The 21,899-nt window shown below is 47.6% G+C and overlaps 1 protein-coding gene across 6 annotated transcripts in view; it reads left to right on the forward strand.

The window, feature by feature from the left end:
- Nucleotides 1-18,003, forward strand: part of RIN1 (Ras and Rab interactor 1) — a 37,597-nt gene extending 19,594 nt beyond the window's left edge. For 2 of the 6 annotated variants that reach the window (XM_075569862.1, XM_075569866.1), the window contains exons 5-11: nucleotides 3,120-3,192; nucleotides 4,144-4,235; nucleotides 6,332-7,396; nucleotides 7,953-8,258; nucleotides 8,676-8,807; nucleotides 11,984-12,120; nucleotides 15,093-18,003. In XM_075569862.1, coding sequence (XP_075425977.1) covers nucleotides 3,120-3,192; nucleotides 4,144-4,235; nucleotides 6,332-7,396; nucleotides 7,953-8,258; nucleotides 8,676-8,807; nucleotides 11,984-12,120; nucleotides 15,093-15,407 — 2,120 coding nt within the window. In that variant the 3' untranslated portion in view covers nucleotides 15,408-18,003. Of the gene's footprint in view, nucleotides 1-3,119; nucleotides 3,193-4,143; nucleotides 4,236-6,331; nucleotides 7,397-7,952; nucleotides 8,259-8,675; nucleotides 8,808-11,983; nucleotides 12,121-14,191; nucleotides 14,630-15,092 lie in introns of those variants that run through there. The other 4 variants (XM_075569865.1, XM_075569864.1, XM_075569863.1 and 1 more) reach the window with 4 other exon arrangements.
- Nucleotides 18,004-21,899: the final 3,896 nt, after the last annotated feature.

Here is a 21,899-nt window from a genome sequence, read left to right on the forward strand (position 1 = left end):
TGGATAATTCTTGTGATTGCATGTATTTAATTAAACAATATTTTTCTGCAAAATTAATTTTTGGGAAGAAGCCTTATATACAGTACTGAATGTGTGAGGGTGAGAAGCCTTATATACAGTACTGAATGTGTGAGGGTGAGAAGCCTTATATACAGTACTGAATGTGTGAGGGTGCGAAGCCTTATATACAGTACTGAATGTGTGAGGGTGAGAAGCCTTATATACAGTACTGAATGTGTGACGGTGAGAAGCCTTATATACAGTACGGAATGTGTGAGGGTGAGAAGCCTTATATACAGTACTGAATGTGTGAGGGTGAGAAGCCTTATATACAGTACTGAATGTGTGAGGGTGAGAAGCCTTATATACAGTACTGAATGTGTGAGGGTGAGAAGCCTTATATACAGTACGGAATGTGTGAGGGTGAGAAGCCCTATATATAGTACGGAATGTGTGAGGGTGAGAAGCCTTATATACAGTACGGAATGTGTGAGGGTGAGAAGCCTTATATACAGTACGGAATGTGTGAGGGTGAGAAGCCTTATATACAGTACGGAATGTGTGAGGGTTAGAAGCCTTACTGTATATACATGTAGCCAGGTCATCTGATGGCTACTATTCTGCCCTGTACTGGCAGTACGCCCTGGTACAATCAGGTTGCCAGTAGTTGACATGGGGTTTCCCCCCTCCTTGGAGCTGCACTTGAGTGACAGCGGGTTGGCCGTGACTTCAGGGCTGGGCATGACCAATCATGAGACAGACCTGGTGCCCTCCTCCTGCCTGTACTTAAGGGCAGTGCCGCTCCGTATTCAGGAGTGCCTCTACCCACTTAACAGGGGCAGGTCACACAGCCAAGAGCCTGACTATTGGGCCTCCCCTGGTCCTCTTCCCTCCGGGGGAGAGTGAGTGTGGACCATACCTCCGCCTCTGCTAGAGGGGCGGGGAAGAGCTGGGACGGCTGCGGGTGCCCTTGGCCTGTAGTGAAGGTCCAGGGACCATACTTCAGTGGTAGCTGAGAAGTTTTGCATCGGGCAGAAGCCTGCCATGTAACTGTGCTGTACAGAAGACAATAACCCGTTCCTGTTTGCATATACCTCCTGCCTGGTGCGTGACCTTACTGGGGGGAGAGGTAACAGTTCTACCGTGGGAGATCACCTTCAGTTCCTGGAGCCTACGGCAGACGGAGGCGCTGCACTGCTAAGGAGATATGTAGGGCAGCGGTGCGCAAAGTGGGGGGCGCTCCCCCCAGGGGGGTGTCACTCGCTGCGGGGGGAGGGGGCGCGGGGTTTACAGAGGCCCCTGCACGCTTCCCGAATACATTTAAATGAATGCCGGGGGAGCTGCAGGGCCTCTGTAAACTTCTACTTACCTTGTTTCAGACGCTCCTGGTCACGCGTCGCCATGGCAATGTGGAGTCAAATCACGCTGCAGGGTCATGGTGACGCCAGGACGACTGAAGCAAGGTATGCAGGGGGGGGGGGAGGGCGCGAGGACAGAGGGACAGACGGCAGGGGGGCGCAGGGGAAAAAGATTGCGCTCCCCTGATGTAGAGTATGAACCCCAGAAATAGAGACCAAGATAAGGCTCTGCTCAGCAAATATATATAAAAGGTCAAACTAATTATAATCTAATTAGGGAGGTGCTGTTAGGGGAGATACATCGCTAGTACACAAAAGAAACAGAATCCACATTAGGAGCACTCAACCCCTACTGATACCTAAATTAAAAGGGAATACTTTATTTATTACAAATAGGAAAGAAAACTGTACACGTATATATTAAAACCTAAGGACGTAGTGGTGAATGAGATACCCCTGGCTAATGTAGTGCACCTCACCATAGGTAGTATACTACCTGGCCTCACATATATACATAAGGGTCTCTCCTTCCATATCGTCACAATGACCCACTCTCTTGCTTGCTGGGACAAGAGATAAGGGGGATAATAATTGTGGATCTGGTGTGAGGCTGTGATTCTAAATAACCAGATAGATGCACTATCCAACTCTAAATCAAAGCTGCGGCATATTGTACTTCAATAGATCACAACCGTAGTCTGCAGTCAAAGTCGAGGGTGAACCCCGCAAGGAAACTTGAGCCTAGCTAAAGCTAGTGGCTGCCTCGTGGGGCCCACATCACAGTTTAACTAACTGTAGCATCAGCAGGGTACTCTCACTACGAAGCGGAACCCAGCGCTCCGGTCCCGTCCGTGACGTCACTAATGGCTACGTCATGAATGCCCGACGTACGTTTCGCTCCCGCTGGAACTTCTTCGGATGACTTTGGCGGGTGACCGCCATAAGCTAAGTCCCGTGCAGCTGATCCAAAGTCAGGAGAGACTTAAAGGTAGAAGCACATTAATACCGGCATGGGTTCTGCCACCACTCACCATTTATTTGCTTAACACTTACCAGTAGTGCTGCAAGGAAGACACCGGTGTCTCAATATCACTGCAGACTACGGTTGTGATCTATTGAAGTACAATATGCCGCAGCTTTGATTTAGAGTTGGATAGTGCATCTATCTGGTTATTTAGAATCACAGCCTCACACCCAGATCCACAATTATTATCCCCCTTATCTCTTGTCCTATAAACCCCAGAAGCCTAATCCTGTGTCCCCACTACCACCGGCGGCCGACTCAGCCCTCCTGTTACCAGCGGGTATCATGCACCACACGATCAGTAATGGCCAAATCTCCCACCGGGTGGGGGAAACACCGTTACACACAGTACAGAGGTACACAGGGTGAGAAGCCTTATACACAGTACGGGAGGTACAGAGGGTGAGAAGCCTTATATACAGTACAGAGGGTAAGAAGCCTTATACACAGTACGGGAGGTACAGAGGGTGAGAAGCCTTATATACAGTACAGAAGGTACAGAGGGTGAGAAGCCTTATACACAGTGCGGGAGATACAGAGGGTGAGAAGCCTTATATACAGTACGGGAGGTACAGAGGGTGAGAAGCCTTATACACAGTATGGGAGGTACAGAGGGTGAGAAGCCTTATACACAGTATGTCTGGTACAGAGGGTGAGAAGCCTTATATACAGTACGGGAGGTACAGAGGTTTTCTATAGGAGGTTGAGTATCTGTGTGATGTCTCTATTCCTTGTAGGTCTCTCCCTGAAACACTCTGCATTCACCTTCCCTGACCTCATTAGACTGGTATCTCATTACTGCAGTGACAGGTGAGTATTAGGAGTGAGCGAGTGAGCGAGTGAGTGAGCGAGCGAGTGAGTGAGTCCTCACTGCAAGGAGATTATTACTGCAGTGACAGATGAGTATTAGGATTGAGTATTAGGAGTGAGTGAGTGAGCGAGTCGTCACTGCAAGGAGATTATTACTGCAGTGACAGGGGAGTATTAGGAGTGAGTATTAGGAGTGAATGAGTGAGTCCTCACTGCAAGGGGATTATTACTGCAGTGACAGGTGAGTATTAGGAGTGAGTATTAGGAGTGAGTGAGTCCTCACTGCAAGGGGATTATTACTGCAGTGACAGGTGAGTATTAGGAGTGAGTATTAGGAGTGAGTGAGTCCTCACCGCAGGGAGATTATTAACCTTGTTAGTTATGCTAACCTATGTTTTAATATTTCACTCTCCCTTGTTACCCTCTTCTCTGACTTCTCTCTCATCCCCCCTCTCTCTGTCTCCACCCCTTTCTTTTACCTCCTCCACTCCCCTCTGTCTCTTTCTCTATCTGCCTCATTCTTTCCTTCTCACCTGCTCTCTCCTTCTCTCTCCCTCTCTCCCTATTCCTCTCTCCCTGCCCCCATCCATCTCCCTCTCTCGCCCTCTCTCCCTATTCCTCTCTCCCTGCCCCCCATCCATCTCTCTGTCTCTCTCCCCCTTCTTCCTCTCCATCTGTATCTTCTCTCTCCCTCCCCCTTTCTCTTTTCCCATCCATCTCTCACTCCCCTTCTCTCTCTTCCCCCTCTTTCTCTCCCTTCCCCCCCTCTTCCCCTCTCTATCCCCCTCCCTTCCTCCTCCCCTCCCCCCTCTCTCCGTCCCCCCTGTCTCCCTCTCCCCCCTCCTCTTCTTCCCCCTTCCCTCCTCTCTCCCTCCCCCTGTCTCCCCCTCCCCTCTTCTCTCTTCCCCTCTCTCACCCCCTTCCCCCTCTCTCTCTTCCTCCTCTCCCCAGCGATGTCCTCCCTTACACACTCAGACTTCCAGCGGCCATAGAGAAAGTCACCTCACGAAAACAGCTGGAGGCCATTTCCCACCTGGGGCTCGGTGAGATGGGAACACAAAGAGCTATCTCTCACACCATAAATCACTATCTGTCTCTCCCTTTCTTTCATTTCATTATTATTATTTTGTATTTATTACCACTTAGATTGTAAGCTCTTCGGGGCAGGGATTTCCTTTCCTACTGTCTGACTTTGCTGCGCTTATTGTATTATTATAATTCCCCGGACTGTATCGTCTTTGTAAAGCGCCGAGTACACTGAGGGCGCTATATAAATGAAGATATGCATACATACATTTGTATGACACCAACATACACCGCAGCGCAGTACAATGAGGGATGGAGGGCAATCAAAAAGAAAGTACATCCTCTTTGAATTCTATGGTTTTACATATCAGGACGTAATAACAACCATCTGTTCCTTAGCAGGTCTTAAATTTAGGTAAATACAACCTCAGATGAACAACAACACATGACATATTACACTGCGTCATTATCTATTTAACAAAAATAAAGCCAAAATGGAGAAGCAATGTGTGAAAAACTAAGTACACTCTTACTGCTTCCATAGGAAGTAAGATGCTAAGTAGCAGATAGGTGCTGCTAATCAAATGCCCTTTATTAATTAATCATCAACAAGTGTGACCAACTCTATAAAAGCCAAAGTTTTAGCAGTTTGCTGGTCTGGAGCATTGAGGTTGAAAGGAGGACAGACATCAGCAATGATCTTAGAGAAGCAATTGTTGCTGCCCATCAATCTGGGAAGGGTTATAAGGCCATTTCCAAACAATTTTAAGTCCATCATTCTACAGTGAGAAAGATTATTCAAAAGTGGAAAACATTCAAGACAGTTGCCAATCTTTCCAGGAGTGGACGTCCCAGCAAATTCACCCCAAGGTCAGACCGTGCAATGCTCAGAGAAATTGCAAAATACACAAAGAGTTACATCTCAGACTCAACAGGCCTCAGTTAGCATGTTATATGTTAAAGTTCATGACAGTACAATTAGAAAAAGACTGAACAAGTATGGTTTGTTTGGAAGGGTTACCAGGAGAAAGCCTCTTCTCTCTAAAAAGAACATGGCAGCACGGCTTAGGTTTGCAAAGTTGCATCTGAACAAACCACAAGACTTCTGGAACAATGTCCTTTGGACAGACGAGACCAAAGTGGAGATGTCTGGCCTTAATGCACAGCGCCACGTTTGGCGAAAACCAAACACAGCATATCAGCACAAACACCTCATACCAACTGTCAAGCACGGTGGTGGCGGAGTGATGATTTGGGCTTGTTTTGCAGCCACAGGACATGGGAACCTTGATGTCATTGAGTCGACCATGAATTCCTCTGTATACCAAAGTATTCTTGAGTCAAATGTGAGGCCATCTGTCCGACAGCTAAAGCTTGGCCGAAATTGGGTCATGCAACAGGACAGTGATCCCAAGCACACTAGCAAATGTACAATAGAATGGCTGAAAAAGAAAAGAATCAAGGTGCTGCAATGGCCCAGTCAAAGTCCAGACCTCAAACCGATTGAAATGCTGTGGCGGGACCTTAAGAGAGCTGTACATAAACAAATGCCCACAAACCTCAATGAACTGAAGCAACGTTGTAAAGAAGAGTGGGCCAAAATTCCTCTACAACGATGTGAGAGACTGATAAAGTCATATAGAAAACAATTACTTCAAGTTATTGCTGCTAAAGGTGGTTCTACAAGCTGTTGAATCATAAGGTGTACTTGGTTTTTCACACATGGTTTCTCCATTTTGGCTTTATTTTTGTTAGATAAATCATGACACGGTGTAATATGTCATGTGCTGTTGTTCATCTGAGGTTGTATTTACCTAATTTTTAGACCTGCTAAGGAACAGATGATTGTTATTATGTCCTGATATGTAAAACCATACAATTCAAAGAGGGTGTACTTTCTTTTTCACACAACTGTACATATGTTATGACAAACAGACAATGCCCTGCCCCATGGAGCTTACAATGTAGAGGATGGGGGTGGGGGGGTTACCGTTTTTGTCTGCATTGTGCTCTCTCCTTGGGAAGGGGGATGCGGTGAATTACTCCCACCGCCAACTGCACCAATGTTTCCCTGTCTTTACTTTCGCTTTATGTGACCTTCTCACCTTCGCAGAGTTCTGGAGTTCCTCCCTCAATACTCGAGATTCTTCAACCCTCACAGCCATCCCTCCTGTCCCCGTTCCTCCTCTCACCCCACTTCTTCTTGACTTCCCAGACACACTAACCCCAGGCCTCCTGCCCTCTCTCAAAACCCGCAGCCCCCAGGAGCTCTCCCTAGGAGGCACGGAGGGCCCCCTCTGTTTCTTCAATCCCCTCTTTCAACCCAGGGACTCTGGGTCCATCAAGCGATCCCAGTTCCAGAGAAGCGTCAAGGTCAGGGTGTCAACAGAAAACTCAGGGTTCCTCTCGCCCCCTCTGAACCCACCTCCCCCTGTGCCCTCCCAAGAGGCAGTGGAAGAGGAAGAGGAGGAGAAGGAAGAGAAGGTGACATCTCAAAGGGTCGAGGTTGAAAGGACCCAAGAAGACCAAGAGTATAGAAGACCTCAATCATCTCTTAGACAACGCTTGAAGAAAAGCCTGAGCAAGGGCAGTATGGAGCTTTGGTTGAAGGTGTCTCCTAAGGACGCCGGGGAGTACAAGGTCCCCATGCCCACCAGGAAGACCCAAGAGCCAAAGGTGATGGAAGAACCCAACGTCAACAGCCTACCATCTATGGAAGAGCAGGACAGTGCATCCATGAGCAGTGCGGAAGAGGGGACCTCAGAGGATGGTGGGAAGTCATCTCCACAACTTCATAGAAGGAGGAAGAAGAGGAGTGGTCGTTCCTCATTTCGGGCTGTCAGCGGGGCCTTCCTCTCCCTCCTGTCTCCAGAGAGAAAGATGCTGGTGTCCATGGAGGAGATGAGAAGGGACGTCACATCAGAGTTTGGTGGGGAACTGCAAGGGTTTCTGAGGAGGATAGGTGTGGAGGAGAGGGTGGAGGGAAAGGAGGAGAGGACAGAGGGAAAGGAGGAGAGGACGGAGGGAAAGGAGGAGAGGACGGAGGGAATGGAGGAGGCGGATGAATCCTACAAGGCTCTGTTGAAGGAGGTCAGAGATTTCATGAACAGGATGAAGGATTTGTTGAGGGGAAGTTCTGAGTTGCAGCTGGACACGCTGGTGCCGGAAGGAGAGCAAGGTAAAAAGGGCAACAGGGGTGGTGGAGACATCTGTATACAGAGAGAGGAGTGAACGGGCACAGAGACTGAGCTATCTCTCACCTCTATATACAGAGACTGAGCTATCTCTCACCCCTATATTCAGAGACTGAGCTATCTCTTACCTCTATATACAGAGACTGAGCTCCCTCTCACCTCTATATACAGAGACTGAGCTATCTCTCACCCCTATATACAGAGACTGAGCTATCTCTTACCTCTATATACAGAGACTGAGCTCCCTCTCACCTCTATATACAGAGACTGAGCTCCCTCTCACCTCTATATACAGAGACTGAGCTATCTCTCACCTTTATATACAGAGACTGAAATATCTCTCACCTCTATATACATAGACTGAGCTATCTCAGTCTCACCTCTATATACAGAGACGGAGCTCGCTCTCACCTCTATATACAGAGACTGAGCTACCTCTCACCTCCATATACAGAGACTGAGCTTCCTCTCACCTCTATATACAGAGACTGAGCTCCCTCTCACCTCTATATACAGAGACTGAGCTATGTCCCCCCACAGCCCGCGTGTTAGAGAAATCCCTGCATCGCTGTATCTTGAAGCCGCTGAGGTCTCTGCTCGTGTCTGAAATCCAGAGAGGATTGGACAAGAAGGGAGAGCTGGAGAGACTTGGGAGGAACATGCAGGAGGTGCAGAGGGGAGGCCCGGCCCTCCTAGGGGTGATGCTGAGGGTCCCCGGGGCTCAGGAACTGGATAGGATACGTCAGAAACTGCTGAGACTGCAGGATAAATACTCACCATTTGATAAGGTCAATCTGCTGCTGCAAGCCTGCCAGGGTGTCTACAGGAGCATGGGTACCAAGCAAGGTGAGAGAGGGGGAGAGTGAGGGTGGGAGAGTGTGGGGAGAGAGGGGGATAGAGGGATACTCACCCTGTGAGCCTGCCAGGGTGTCTACAGGAGCATGGGTACCAAGCAAGGTGAGAGGGGGGGGAGAGTGTGGGGAGAGTGGGAGGGGAGAGGGGGATACTCACCCTGTGAGCCTGCCAGGGTGTCTACAGGAGCATGGGTACCAAGCAAGGTGAGAGAGGGGGGAGTGGGGGAGAGGAGGACAGAGGGGAGAGCAGAGAGGTTATCGCTGTGTGATAAGGTCAGTCTGATGCAGCAAGCCTGCCAGGACATCTACAGGAGCGAGAGAGAGCATGGAATTAGGGAGGAGGGAGAGGTGGGAGGAAATGGGGTATAATAAGCCTTGTCATGTGCCTGCATGTGCCTGTCTCCCTCAGATGATGCGTGCGGGGCAGATGAGTTCCTCCCGGCGTTGTGTTACGTGCTGGCTCTGTGTGATCTGCCCCAGCTCCTGGTACACACACAGTATATGGTGGAGCTGCTGCCTCAGGATACCATGCTGGGGGAATGTGAGAGAGGGGCCTGAGTCACTGTGTCTTTGTGTCACTGTGTCTCTGTGTGTGTGTCACTGTGTCTCTGTGTGTGTGTCACTGTATGTCACTTGTGTTAAAATATGTATCACTGAGTATCATTGTTTGTCACTTGAGTGTGTAAATCTGTATTACAGTGTCACTGTGTCAGTACCTGTGTATCACTGTGTGTGTGTCTGTGTGTGTAAATCTGAATTACAGTGTAACTGTGTCAGTGACTGTATCACGTCTGTGTATGTGTGTGTGTCAATCTGTATCACTGTATCACTGTGTCAGTGACTCTGTATCACTGTGTGTGTGTGTGAATCTGTGTCACTGTGTCAGTGCCTGTGTATCACTGTATGTGTGTGTGTGTGTGTGTGTGTGTGTGTGTGTGTGTGTGTGTGTGTGTGTGTGTGTGTGTGTGTGTATGTGTGTGTAAATCTGTATTACTGTGTATCACTGTGTGAGTATGTGTGTGTGTGTGTGTGTGTGTCAATCTGTATCACTGTGTCACTGACTGTGTATCACAGTGTGTGTATGTGTCTATCTGTATTACAGTGTCACTGTGTCAGTGACTGTGTATCAGTGTGTGTGTGTGTGTGTGTGTGTGTGTGTGTGTGTGTGTGTGTGTGTGTGTGTGTGTGTGTGTGTGTGTGTGTGTGTGTGTGTGTGTGTGAAGTTGTGTCACTGTGTATCACTGTCAATTTTACTGTGTTTCACTCTGTCACTGTGCATGTGACTTTGTATCACTGTGTGTGTATCACTGTGTTCTATTACTGTGTGTGTGTGTCACTGTATATGAGGCTCTGTGTGTGTTGTGTGTGTACCATTGTCTGTATCACATTCAGTGTCTCTGTGTGTGTCACTGTGTGTAACTGTGTAACTGTGTGTATCACTGTCGGTGTCTCTGCCACTGTGTATAACTGTGTCACTGTGTGTGTATCACTGTCAGTGTCTCTGTCTCACGGTGTATAACTGTGTCACTGTGTGTGTCACTGTGTGTGTCACTGTGTATAACTATTATATTGTGAAGAAAGTGATACAAGGCGCAAACAACTCTAAATAAAAGAAAATGTGAAAAATAATAATTTAAAGTGAAAGGTGATGAAAATGAATAGATTATCTAAACACCCAGCTCAAAACCCACTGGTGGGACCTGTTTCACGGGTTCCAAAGTTTAGCAATTTCTCAAACATCCAGGGGGAGCATGTAGGGAAAAGAGAACAAAATACACAAATATAAGTGCAGACGTTTCTAAAATTAAATGGATAGTTAGACTGTGTCTGGGCTCATATAGTTGCTCTACTCACAGGACGTTGGAGTTTAAAAGGCAGCTGGCAAATAGGGGTTGCCACCCATGCAGATAGCTGTAATCAGGGCCCCCTTCGAATTCTCCGTCAGCAGTAATAACATATAAAATGAGAGAGAAAGCTACATAGTGCGATCAATTGGATAAACTTTATGTAAAAAATGGGTAAAAAATGCGCACTTACAATGTGCCAATTAAAAATAAGCGTGTATCACACAAAGGTGAATTGGAGGTTTCCCGAACCGCTCACCGCCTCCCTTAGGTGTTTGGCTGGCTTCCACGGCTCTGTGTCCCGAATCGGAGCTCCCCTCTTTGCGCCCGTCCGGATATGTGACGTCACGGCTGCAGGGTTGGTTTGCTACGGGTCGCCTCCAAGTCCAAAATTGGTCGGTTGTACTCCTGACGAAGCCGACAACAGTTCTTGCTAGCTGGGCGAAACGCGTTGAGTGGACCAATTTTGGACTTGGAGGCGACCCGTAGCAAACCAACCCTGCAGCCGTGACGTCACATATCCGGACGGCGCAAAGAGGGGAGCTCCGATTCGGGACACAGAGCCGTGGAAGCCAGCCAAACACCTAAGGGAGGCGGTGAGCGGTTCGGGAAACCTCCAATTCACCTTTGTGTGATACACGCATATTTTTAATTGGCACATTGTAAGTGCGCATTTTTTACCCATATTTTACATAAAGTTTATCCAATTGATCGCACTATGTAGCTTTCTCTCTCATTTTATATGTTATTACTGCTGACGGAGTATTCGAAGGGGGGCCCTGATTACAGTTATCTGCATGGGTGGCAACCCTTATTTGCCAGCTGCCTTTTAAACTCCAACGTCCTGTGAGTAGAGCAACTATATGAGCCCAGACACAGTCTAACTATCCATTTAATTTTAGAAACGTCTGCACTTATATTTGTGTATTTTGTTCTCTTTTCCCTACATGCTCCCCCTGGATGTTTGAGAAACTGTGTATAACTATGTCACTGTGTGTGTATCACTGTCGGTGTCTGTGTCTCTGTGTATAACTGTCACTGTGCGTGTACCTCTGTCGGTGTCTCTGTGTGTGTCACTGTGTGTGTATCACTGTTGGTGTCACTGTGTATAACGGTGTAACTGTGTGTATCACTGTCGGTGTCTCTGCCACTGTGTATAACTGTGTCACTGTGTGTATCACTGTCAGTGTCTCTGTCTCTGTGTCACGGTGTATAACTGTGTCACTGTGTATAACTATGTCACTGTGTGTGTATCACTGTCGGGGTCTGTGTCACTGTGTATAACTGTCACTGTGTGTGTACCTCTGTCGGTGACTCTGTGTGTGCATCACTGTGTATAACTGTGTGTGTCAATATGTATAACTGTGTGTCACTGTGGATTACTGTGTGTGTCTCACCTTGTGTTACTGTGTATGACTTTCCCCTTCTCTCTCTTTCTCTCGCCCTTTTCCCCTCCCTCTTCTCTCTCCCCCTCCCTTTTCTCCCTCTCTCTCTACTCTCCCCCTTCTCTATCTCTCTCCCCCCCTCTCTCCTCTCCCCCTTCTCTCTCTCTCTCCCCCCTCTCTCCTCTCCCCCTTCTCTCTCTCCTCTCCCCCTCTTCTCTCCCTCTCTCTCTCTTCTCTCTCTCTCCTCTCCCCCTTCTCTCGCTCCCCACCCTCTCTCTCTCTATCTCCCCCCTCTCTCCCCCTTCTCTCTCTCCTCTCCCCCTTCTCTCTCTCCCCCTCCATTTTCTCCCTCTCTCTCCCTCTCTTCTCTCTCTCCCCCCTGTCCCCCCCTTCTCTCTCTCCTCTCCCCCTTCTCTCTCTCCTCTCCCCCTTCTCTCTCTCCCTCTCCCCCCCTCTCTCTCTCGTCTCCTCCTTCTCTCTCTCTGTAGGGGGTTATTATCTGACCAGTGTCTGTGCCTCCCTGTCTGTTCTCTCCTCTCTGCACACTCAGCCTCAGGATGCTGGACTCTCACTCACTGAGTGGCACCGCAGGAAGCAAGGGCTGCCCTCACTCAATGACCTGCAGGTATCCCACTCACCCACCCTTATATTCACCATGTGAAAAGAAAGTGTCATATACAGGGTGCACAGAGACAGTACAGAGGAGGAAGAGGGGGAGATGAGAGGGAGAGATAGATAAGGGGAGAGTTGAGAGAGGGGGAGAGGGGGAAGGGGAGATGAGAGGGAGAGATGAGAGAGAGGGGGGAGATGAGAGAGAGAGAGGGAGAAGGCAGATTTGATAGAGATATATAGGAGGGAGAGGGGGATATGAGAGAGATAGGGGGAGAGCTGAGAGAGGGGGGAGAGATGAGAGAGAGAGGGAGAACGCAGATTTGATAGAGATATATAGGAGGGAGAGGGGGATATGAGAAAAAGGAGAGGATGTGGGAGAAGAGGAAGGTGTGATAGAGAAAGGAGGGAGAGGAGAGATATAAATAAATAATAGAGATAATATTGAGAGGTGTGAGAGGGGTGAGAGGTGTGAGGGGTGAGAGGTGAGAGGTGTGAGAGGTGTATATAAGAGGCAAACTAGGGAGGGGGTGATAAAGATGTGAGGGGGAGGTAGGTGTGAGAAGCATGAAGGGAGAGATGAGAGAGGGAGGGATGGACATGGTAGAGAAAGGAGGGAGGGTGTATATGAGGGAGAGAGAGGAGGAAAGGGGGGATATGAGAGGAGGGAGTTATGAAAGAGAGGCGGAAGGGGGAAATATGAGAGCGAGGAGGGGGCATATGAGAGAGAGAGAGAGGAGGGGGGATATGAGAGAGAGAAAGAGAGAGAGGAGGGGGGATATGAGAGAGGAGGGAGGATATGACAGGAGGTAGGAGGTAGGATATGAAAGAGAAGGGAGGGTGCTATGATAGAGAGAGAGGAGGGAGATATAATAGAAAGAGGAGAGGGGATATGATAGAGCGAGGGGGGATATGATATAGAGAGGAGGGGGGATATGATAGAGAGAGGAGGGGGATATGATAGAGCGAGGAGGGGGGATATGATAGAGAGAGGAGGGGGATATGATAGAGAGAGGAGGGGGGATATGATAGAGAGAGGAGGGGGGATATGATAGAGAGAGGAGGGGGGATATGATAGAGCGAGGAGGGGGGATATGATATAGAGAGGAGGGGGGATATGATAGAGAGGAGGGGGGATATGATAGAGCAAGGAGGGGGATATGATAGAGATGAGGGGGGATATGATAGAGAGAGGAGGGGGAGTATGATAGAGCGAGGAGGGGGGATATGATAGAGAGGAGGGGGGATATGATAGAGCGAGGAGGGGGATATGATAGAGAGGAGGGGGGATATGATAGAGAGAGGAGGGGGAGTATGATAGAGCAAGGAGGGGGGATATGATAGAGAGGAGGGGGGATATGATAGAGCGAGGAGGGGGGATATGATAGAGAGGAGGGGGGATATGATAGAGCGAGGAGGGGGGATATGATAGAAAGGAGGGGGAGTATGATAGAGAGAGAGAAGGGGGGATATGATAGAGAGGAGGGGGGATATGATACAGAGAGGAGGGGGGATATGATAGAGCGAGGAGGGGGGATATGATAGAGTGAGGAGGGGGATATGATAGAGAGAAGGGGGGATATGATAGAGAGAGGAGGGGGGATATGATACAGAGAGGAGGGGGGATATGATACAGAGAGGAGGGGGGATATGATACAGAGAGGAGGAGGGATATGAGAGGAGGTGGGATGTAACAGGGACTTGCCCATGTTAAGAAACTTGCCTCTGATCCAGCAGTGTGCTGGTTAATTGCACACATGCAATCAACCAACCCCACCTGCCTAATCAGAGCTCTGTGAAATAGTGTCATGTGAGACACAGGAGGAGGATTCCCGAGCCTCACAATAGGGGGTTGAACTAAGGAAGGACCGATGTCTTGAGCTGCAGAAGGACTGGACTGTATGCTGATAGCAAGACAACCTGTGCTCCCCCTTTTTTTCTTGTATTTCTGCACCATTAAGGATCCTGGATAGATCCTATTGGGGTTTGAGTCACAGGAAGAGACTACGAAGCAGATGGGAACCTTATATACTTTATAAGGACGTGATGTTCTGAAAAGAATTTTTTATTTCTCCCATATATTTCAGTTTGGGTAGCGCCCGGGTGTCTCCCTTTGCCTTTAGCAAGACAAGGGGACCAGAACTCTATACCTAGACAGACATTGCCTTAGCACACAAAGGTGCTGACCCAGGAGAGCAGAGAAGCCTTCCCCTACAGCTACAAGAAACAGATAAGACTTTCTTATGGGACTGTTATATATCTGTATAAATGTACATATATTTGGGGCTGGTAATTAGCTTAGCTGACCACCCAGTTAAAGAGGGCTGGACTACATGTGAAGATATTCTCCAAAGCGGAGATAGGTCTTTTGTTTGGCTTATTTTCATATGTTTTGCTGTGTTAAAGGGACAGGCGCAATTAAGCCTAATTTTAGTTTCACTTTAAATGGGCTCCATTGTGTACCTCTGCACACCTCTCTTACATGGGATATGAAAGAGAAGGGAGGGGGCTATGATAGAGAGAGAGGAGGGGGGATATGAAAGAGGAGGGGGCTATGATAGAGAGAGAGGAGGGGGGATATGATACAGAGAGGAGGGGGGATATGAAAGAGAAGGGAGGGGGCTATGATAGAGAGAGAGGAGGGGGGATATGATACAGAGAGGAGGGGGGATATGATAGAGAGAGAGGGGGGGATATGATACAGAGAGGAGGGGGGATATGATACAGAGAAGGGATGGGGCTATGATAGAGAGAGAGGAGGGGGGATATGAAAGAGAAGGGATGGGGCTATGATAGAGAGAGAGGGGGGATATGATACAGAGAGGAGGGGGGATATGATACAGAGAAGGGATGGGGCTATGATAGAGAGAGAGGAGGGGGGATATGAAAGAGAAGGGATGGGGCTATGATAGAGAGAGGGGGGGATATGATACAGAGAGGAGGGGGGATATGACAGGAGTAATTTTTCCTATCCGTGTCCTTTCGCAGAACTTCCTTCGAGTCGCCCATCAGGATCCAGTCAATGGCTGCACCACCAAGACCATCCTACTGCGGCCCTCACAGACTGCGGCCGACCTCAGCCGCCTCTGCGCGCTCAAATTCAAGCTCCCTCACCCTGAGCAGTATGGCATCTCCCTCCATACCGGCGCCGACCACCAGCGGCTCCCGCCCGACTCCCTGCCCCAGGAGATTAAAGCCCAGCTGAGGGCGGCGGGATCCAGCTTCTACTTCTGTTACCAGCGTCTGGAGGAGAGGGAGGGGGCCTGTCCAGAGAAGGGGGGCTCCCCGGATTTGGCAAGTTGACCTTCCATTCAACCTTCCTAAAACAAAAGTAACCCCCTCCCTATTGTATTTCCTATTATTCAAGAATTGGCACCCGAAACCCGATAGGCATGAAGATGACACGGGACTTCTTTTTGTGGGTGCTGTGTCGGCGTTAAAGTATTCTTTCACTGTGTGATCCTCGCCGGACCCCCCTCCCCAAAATAACCCTATAGTATCTTCTACTTGAAAACCATTGGCGCCCGAAATGGGCCTTAAATAGACAAACGGGACAGCGGACTCTATTTTTTGTGTAGTGATACAGAATCCATTGAGTGTTTGGCTTGTTGACTTAAAGCTGCAGACCAAGCAATATCCAACATGAGTGTGGTTTTTTTTTTTTTTTTTTTTTTTTAAATGAATCAGTTCTGTACTATGAGAAAATACTTGTAGCATTTAAAAAAAATAACTACAACAACTCTGAATCACATTTTTAATGTATTATAATGTAACAAGCATGTTTTGGTTCTATAGCAACCATTTACACAGTCACATCCCCTTCCTCTTCTGAAACAGACTCTGGCACACCCCTTTCTGAGCCCTGCCCTCTCTCTAGCAGTGCACCAATTGAATCTAGTGACTGCCTGGTCACATGATCTTCCCCAGAGAACTTTGTCAGTGCAGCAGAAGAGGACCAAAGATGCAGAGTAGCTCAGATCGGTGAATTAAACCTTATGCCAGTGTTTCTTCCATTGGACGTGTGTATTTAGTGTTAAACGGAGGTATGTATGTACAGTATAGGGAAAGTTTTACCGGACAGATGTTTAGCAAAAACGAGACAGCACACAGTAGTAGAGAAATCCAAAGTATATTGAAATAGGTGGCACACAAAGCGACGTTTCGGTGCCCACAAAGGGACCTTTCTCAAGGGAGACGCAGACATAATGATGGTGACAGACATTTATACCCACACCCAATTGTGTCACAAGACAAACAAAACCATTATTCAATTAGCCCAATCAATTACATATTCACAAAGCCTGCAAATGAGTGCAGCTGCCGTCCATCAGAGGATGAGCCAATTTGAATAAGGCGGCGCTTACAGTGCAGGTGACGCGACGTTGCGGCAAAACAAAGGTATTGCCGCCGTCGCGTGCGCTTATAGCAAAAGGGACGGAGCGACGGCTTGGTCGCAATCGCTGGAAGTCAATTTGATTTTTCCAGCGGCCGCAGCGTGACGTCGCCGGCACTATAAGCGCAGCCTAAATCCTGCATAATCTGGATGCCATCTCTTGGTGCGTGTCAGCTGATTCTCCGCTACGGGCTTCTTTTCTAAGCGTCTGTGGTTGCTATGGAGATCAATGTTGAGTTGACAAAGCAATGCGCATGCGCGCCGCTGTATCCTGGCCAGTTGTCATCGCTGAACACTGCAGATGTGGATCGCGGAAGAAACCACGGGCACAAGGGCGAGTGACAGGGCTGTGAAGGGTAGACCGTGGTCATGCTACGTATCGGAGAAACGAGGAGAAATGCAGGACTAAAAAGGCAAGGGTCACCAGTAACACTGAGCCGTCGGAGGGTCCCGGGGGGGACGCCATGAAATCCACAGCTGATGTATGAATCATTGCAATGGGAAGGAGAGGATATTCTAGCCACAAAGCAGAAACAATCTGTTATAGGAAGCATCCTCATTTAAAGTCTTCATTCAGGCCACTCCGAGACTTTGTTTTTAAGTCAAAAATCAAAAAATCATTTTAGCTTCAAGCTGGGGTAATAGTTTGTTTCTGTCCCCTGCCCGTGGTGGGGTGTGTGCTTGAAGTATCGGTATACACTGCATACTTGCCAAGTTGCCAGACAGTGTCTTGCCACCGGTCGAATTTTGAGTTCCTCGTCTCCATTGGTGCCCTGAAGTGGCTTCCTGATGGGGAATCTATGAATGGCAATTCTTCCTTTCAGCGTCCTTGTCGTTTCCGACGTAGTATAAACCGCAGGGACATTGGATGATGTATACTACAAATCGTGATTCGCAGTTTAGGTCATTCCTGATTTTAATCAGATTGCCGTTATCAGGATGAGCAAATGTTTGGCCGTTAGCATAAACTGGCAATTGGTGCAGCTGTGGTATTTAAATGCCCCGGGTTTCCTTGCCAGCCAGGTTGTTGTTGGCACATATTTTGCCACCGGATCTGCCTGTGTTAGTGTATTGCCCAAATTGCAACCTCTTCCATAGCAGAAAAGAGGTGGGTCTTTGCAAAGGTTACCAATTTGGGCATCATTGGATAGGATGTGCCAGTTCTTGTGTACACTGTGCTTAATAAGGCTGGAGACCATGCTATATGTGCTGATGACATTTAAACGTTTGTCACCAGTGTTTCTTGTATTAATATAAGCAATGCTGTCATGTCCGTTGTTCTTGCTTTAATCAGAGCATCTTCAATCTCTGTCTTATGATAACCCCTGTCACGGAATCATATATATATATATATATATATATATATATATATATATATATATATATATATATATACAGTGGTCGACAAATCACCAAAAAATCTACTCGCCGAACAAAACAATCTACTCGCCACCTAGTACCACACGTGTGCTGCTTGGGCCAATAGGAGCTCACCACGATGTTAAATCCACTCGCCCGGGGCGTGCAAATGTATAGGTTTGTCGAACACTGTATATATATATATATATATATATATATAGGCAATACGATACCGTGTGGACGAATATCAGAGGCAGCACTCCAGAAAGTAGTCCAAAAAAGGTTTGTATTAATAAGACATCAATCCAAATAATTCTTATTAATACAAATCTTTTTGACTACTTTCTGGAGTGCTGCCACTGATATTCGTACACACGGTATCGTATTGCCTATTTTGCTCATACAGGATTTGCCACCCACCACTGTTTACCCGACGGAGTGCCTTTGTTCTCATTTATTGACTATATATATGTATGCACACACAGCTGTCTCTCACACATACTAATACTCCTTGTTTTTCCATCCCTATACACCAATAGGGACCACTAAGTATCCACACACACTTTTAGTTGTGCTACAAACTCTCACATTTCCACACCCACACCATTTATATCCACTCCCACTCCACACACACCTTGTGTATAGCACTGTATATACTGTGGGCTCCATTCATTTTTATTCACACTGATACACATACACACTCTTTCTTCACTTGCTTTCAGTAACCTTTTGACACCTCTAGCCATAAAACACATCCACACCGGGGGAAGGAACAGCACAGATAACATTCCAAGAGACATTAATAGAATTACTGTTTTTTAAGTATACCTTTTGCTTCATTCATTGTAACATCGCCGAAGAAGAGATCAGTGTATCTCGAAAGCTCGCACAAATAAAAGCATTCTGTTAGCCACAGAACGGTATCATCTATTTATTTTTTGATTTTATATATATATATATATATATATATATATATATATATATAAACGGAAGTGAATCCCTGCGCTTCTGCCTAAAGGGTTAACAATATATGTGAAATACATATATATACATGATGTGCAAATCTATGAGATAAAGGAGACTTCACCTTGAGAACGTCGGTTATGGTGTCTTGGTAACTCACAATGTACTTTTGATTATCCATTGGAGTACTGCCTCTGATTTCATTTCAACACGGTATCGTAGTGTGTGTGTGTGTGTGTGTGTGTGTGTGTGTGTGTGTGTGTGTGTGTGTGTGTGTGTGTGGTGTGTGTGTGTGTGTGTGTGTGTGTGTGTGTGTGTGTGTGTGTGTGTGTGTGTGTGTGTGTGTGTGTGGTGTGGTGTGAAACAGGGCACACACAAACCAAAATATGAAGTAAAGGGAGTCACCTGTGTGGAAGAGCAGGGATATCCTTCAAACCTGACCTGTGATGGCCCTTGAGAACTGGAGTTGCCCATCCTGACATAAAGGATGCTATCTGGGACTACTTAACCTCTTGTCCACAAGATCCCATTTCTGCTCGAAGCACTTTGTCACATCTGTGAGCCTCAGTACTGGAGTAGGTGAGCAAATAAGTCACTGCCTGTGACCCCGATTCATAAGCAGTCACCTTGAATGACCTTGGGCAAGTTACTCCATATCTCTGTGACCCAGGAAGCTATGTACACTGTCATATCAGTGCTCTATAAGGAAAATACCTTTTATTATTGCTATATTCATCTGCAATTTAGAGACATAAACATTTAGTTTATATCCCTCTATGTGATATAATATTTGATACTCCTCACTTTCTCTCCCTGTATATGTGGAATTGTTTTATATAGTTAACTAGCTGATATACCCGGCGTTGCCCGGGATTGCAGGGGTGGGGTGCGTGAAGGGCAGGGAGGGGGGGGCAGGGAGGGGGGGGGGGCAGGGAGAGGCCCCGCTTCCCCTCCGTCCGGGAGCCTGTTGGGAGCGCGGGGGGAGGAGCCTGAAGTTGGCAGCTGGGGCAGGAGGGCCGCGCCGCGCTTCCCCTCCGTCCGGGAGCCGGTGCAGGGCGGCGCACGTGAGGGTGATGGGGGGGGGGGGGGGGGGAGAGGACAGAGAGAGTGAGTGTGTGTGAGTGTGTGAGTGTGTGTGTGTGAGTGTGTGTGTGTGTGTGTGTGGTGAGGCCGAGGGGAAGAGAGTGGCAGTTGGGTGACGTCATAGAGCCACCAATCTGATTGGCCAGAGGCTGAGGACCAATCAGATTCACCGCATCTAGTACCAGACTCACAACATTCACTTTTATTATAAATAGATTTAGAATGGTGTTGCATATTTACACATTTAGAAAGACAATGTATATATTTTATGGTGTAGCTATTTTGAAAATCATCAATTTATTGTCTGTCTCTGTCTATCTGCGCGTGTATATATCATGTACCTATATTCCCTATGGGTATCATGCAGTGACGGTGACACCCTGTGTTCACTGTGTGTATTACAGCTATATTCCCTATGGATATCTTGCAGTGACGGTGCCTCCCTGTGGTTACTGTGTGAATTACAGCTCTATTCAATATGGATATCATGCAGTGACAGTGCCACCCTGTGGTTACTGTGTGTATTACAGCTATATTCCCTATGGATATCTTGCAGTGACGGTGCCTCCCTGTGGTTACTGTGTGAATTACAGCTCTATTCAATATGGATATCATGGCAGTGACGGTGACACCCTGTGGTTATTGTGTGTATTACAGCTATATTCCCTATGGATATCATGCAGTGACGGTGCCACACTGTGGTTACTGTGTGTATTACAGCTATATTCCCTACGGATATCATGCAGTGACGGTGCCACCCTGTGGTTACTGTGTGTATTACAGCTATATTCCCTACGGATATCATGCAGTGACAGTGACACCCTGTGGTTACTGTGTATATTACAGCTATATTCCCTACGGATATCATGCAGTTACAGTGCCACCCTGTTGTTATTGTGTGTATTACAGCTATATTCCCTATGGATATCATGCAGTGACAGTGACACCCTGTGGTTACTGTGTGTATTACAGCTATATTCCCTACGGATATCATGCAGTGACAGTGACACCCTGTGGTTACTGTGTATATTACAGCTATATTCCCTACGGATATCATGCAGTTACAGTGCCACCCTGTTGTTATTGTGTGTATTACAGCTATATTCCCTATGGATATCATACAGTGACGGTGCCACCCTGTGGTTACTGTGTGTATTACAGCTATATTCCCTACGGATATCATGCAGTGACAGTGCATTGTATATCATGCAGTGACAGTGCAGTGACGTAACTACGCTTTAACGGGCCCCCGGGGGACATTATGGAGGAGGGCTGCTGTGTTACAGAGGCCCCGCTCTCTCACCGGCAATCGGTTTCATTGCTGTGGGGAAGAGCGCGGGGACCTCTGTAATCACTTGGGGGGTCATCAAGATTCCGAAGAGAGGGTCCCGTCCCCGAGCTGGGGCCCCCGGGAGGTGCCTCGTGATCATTCTTTGTATCTGTATTATAATAGACATGCACTGCTCTGCATATAGTACAGACACACACGCTGCTCTGCGTATAGTACAGATAGATACACACGCTGCTCTGCATATGATACAGATATACACGCTGCTCTGTGTATAATACAGATACACACACTGCTCTGCGTATAGTACAGATACACACACTGCTCTGCGTATGATACAGATACACGCTGCTCTGCATATAATACAGATAGACGCTGCTCTGTGTATAATACAGACACGCTGCTATGCATATAATACAGATACACGCTGCTCTGCGTATGATACAGATACACGCTGCTCTGCATATAATACAGTTACACACCTGCTCTGTGTATAATACAGATACACACGCTGCTCTGTGTATAATACATTTACCCCAAGCTGCTCTGTGTATAATACAGATACACACACTGCTCTATGTATAATACAGATACGCTGCTCTGTGTATAATACAGATACACGCTGCTGTGCGTATAATACAGATACACACGTTGCTCTGCGTATAATACAGATACACACCCTGCTCTGTGTATAACATCGCCTGCAGCT

The sequence above is a fragment of the Ascaphus truei genome, chromosome 14 (genome assembly GCF_040206685.1).
Source record: "Ascaphus truei isolate aAscTru1 chromosome 14, aAscTru1.hap1, whole genome shotgun sequence".
Classification (NCBI taxonomy): Eukaryota; Metazoa; Chordata; class Amphibia; order Anura; family Ascaphidae; genus Ascaphus; species Ascaphus truei.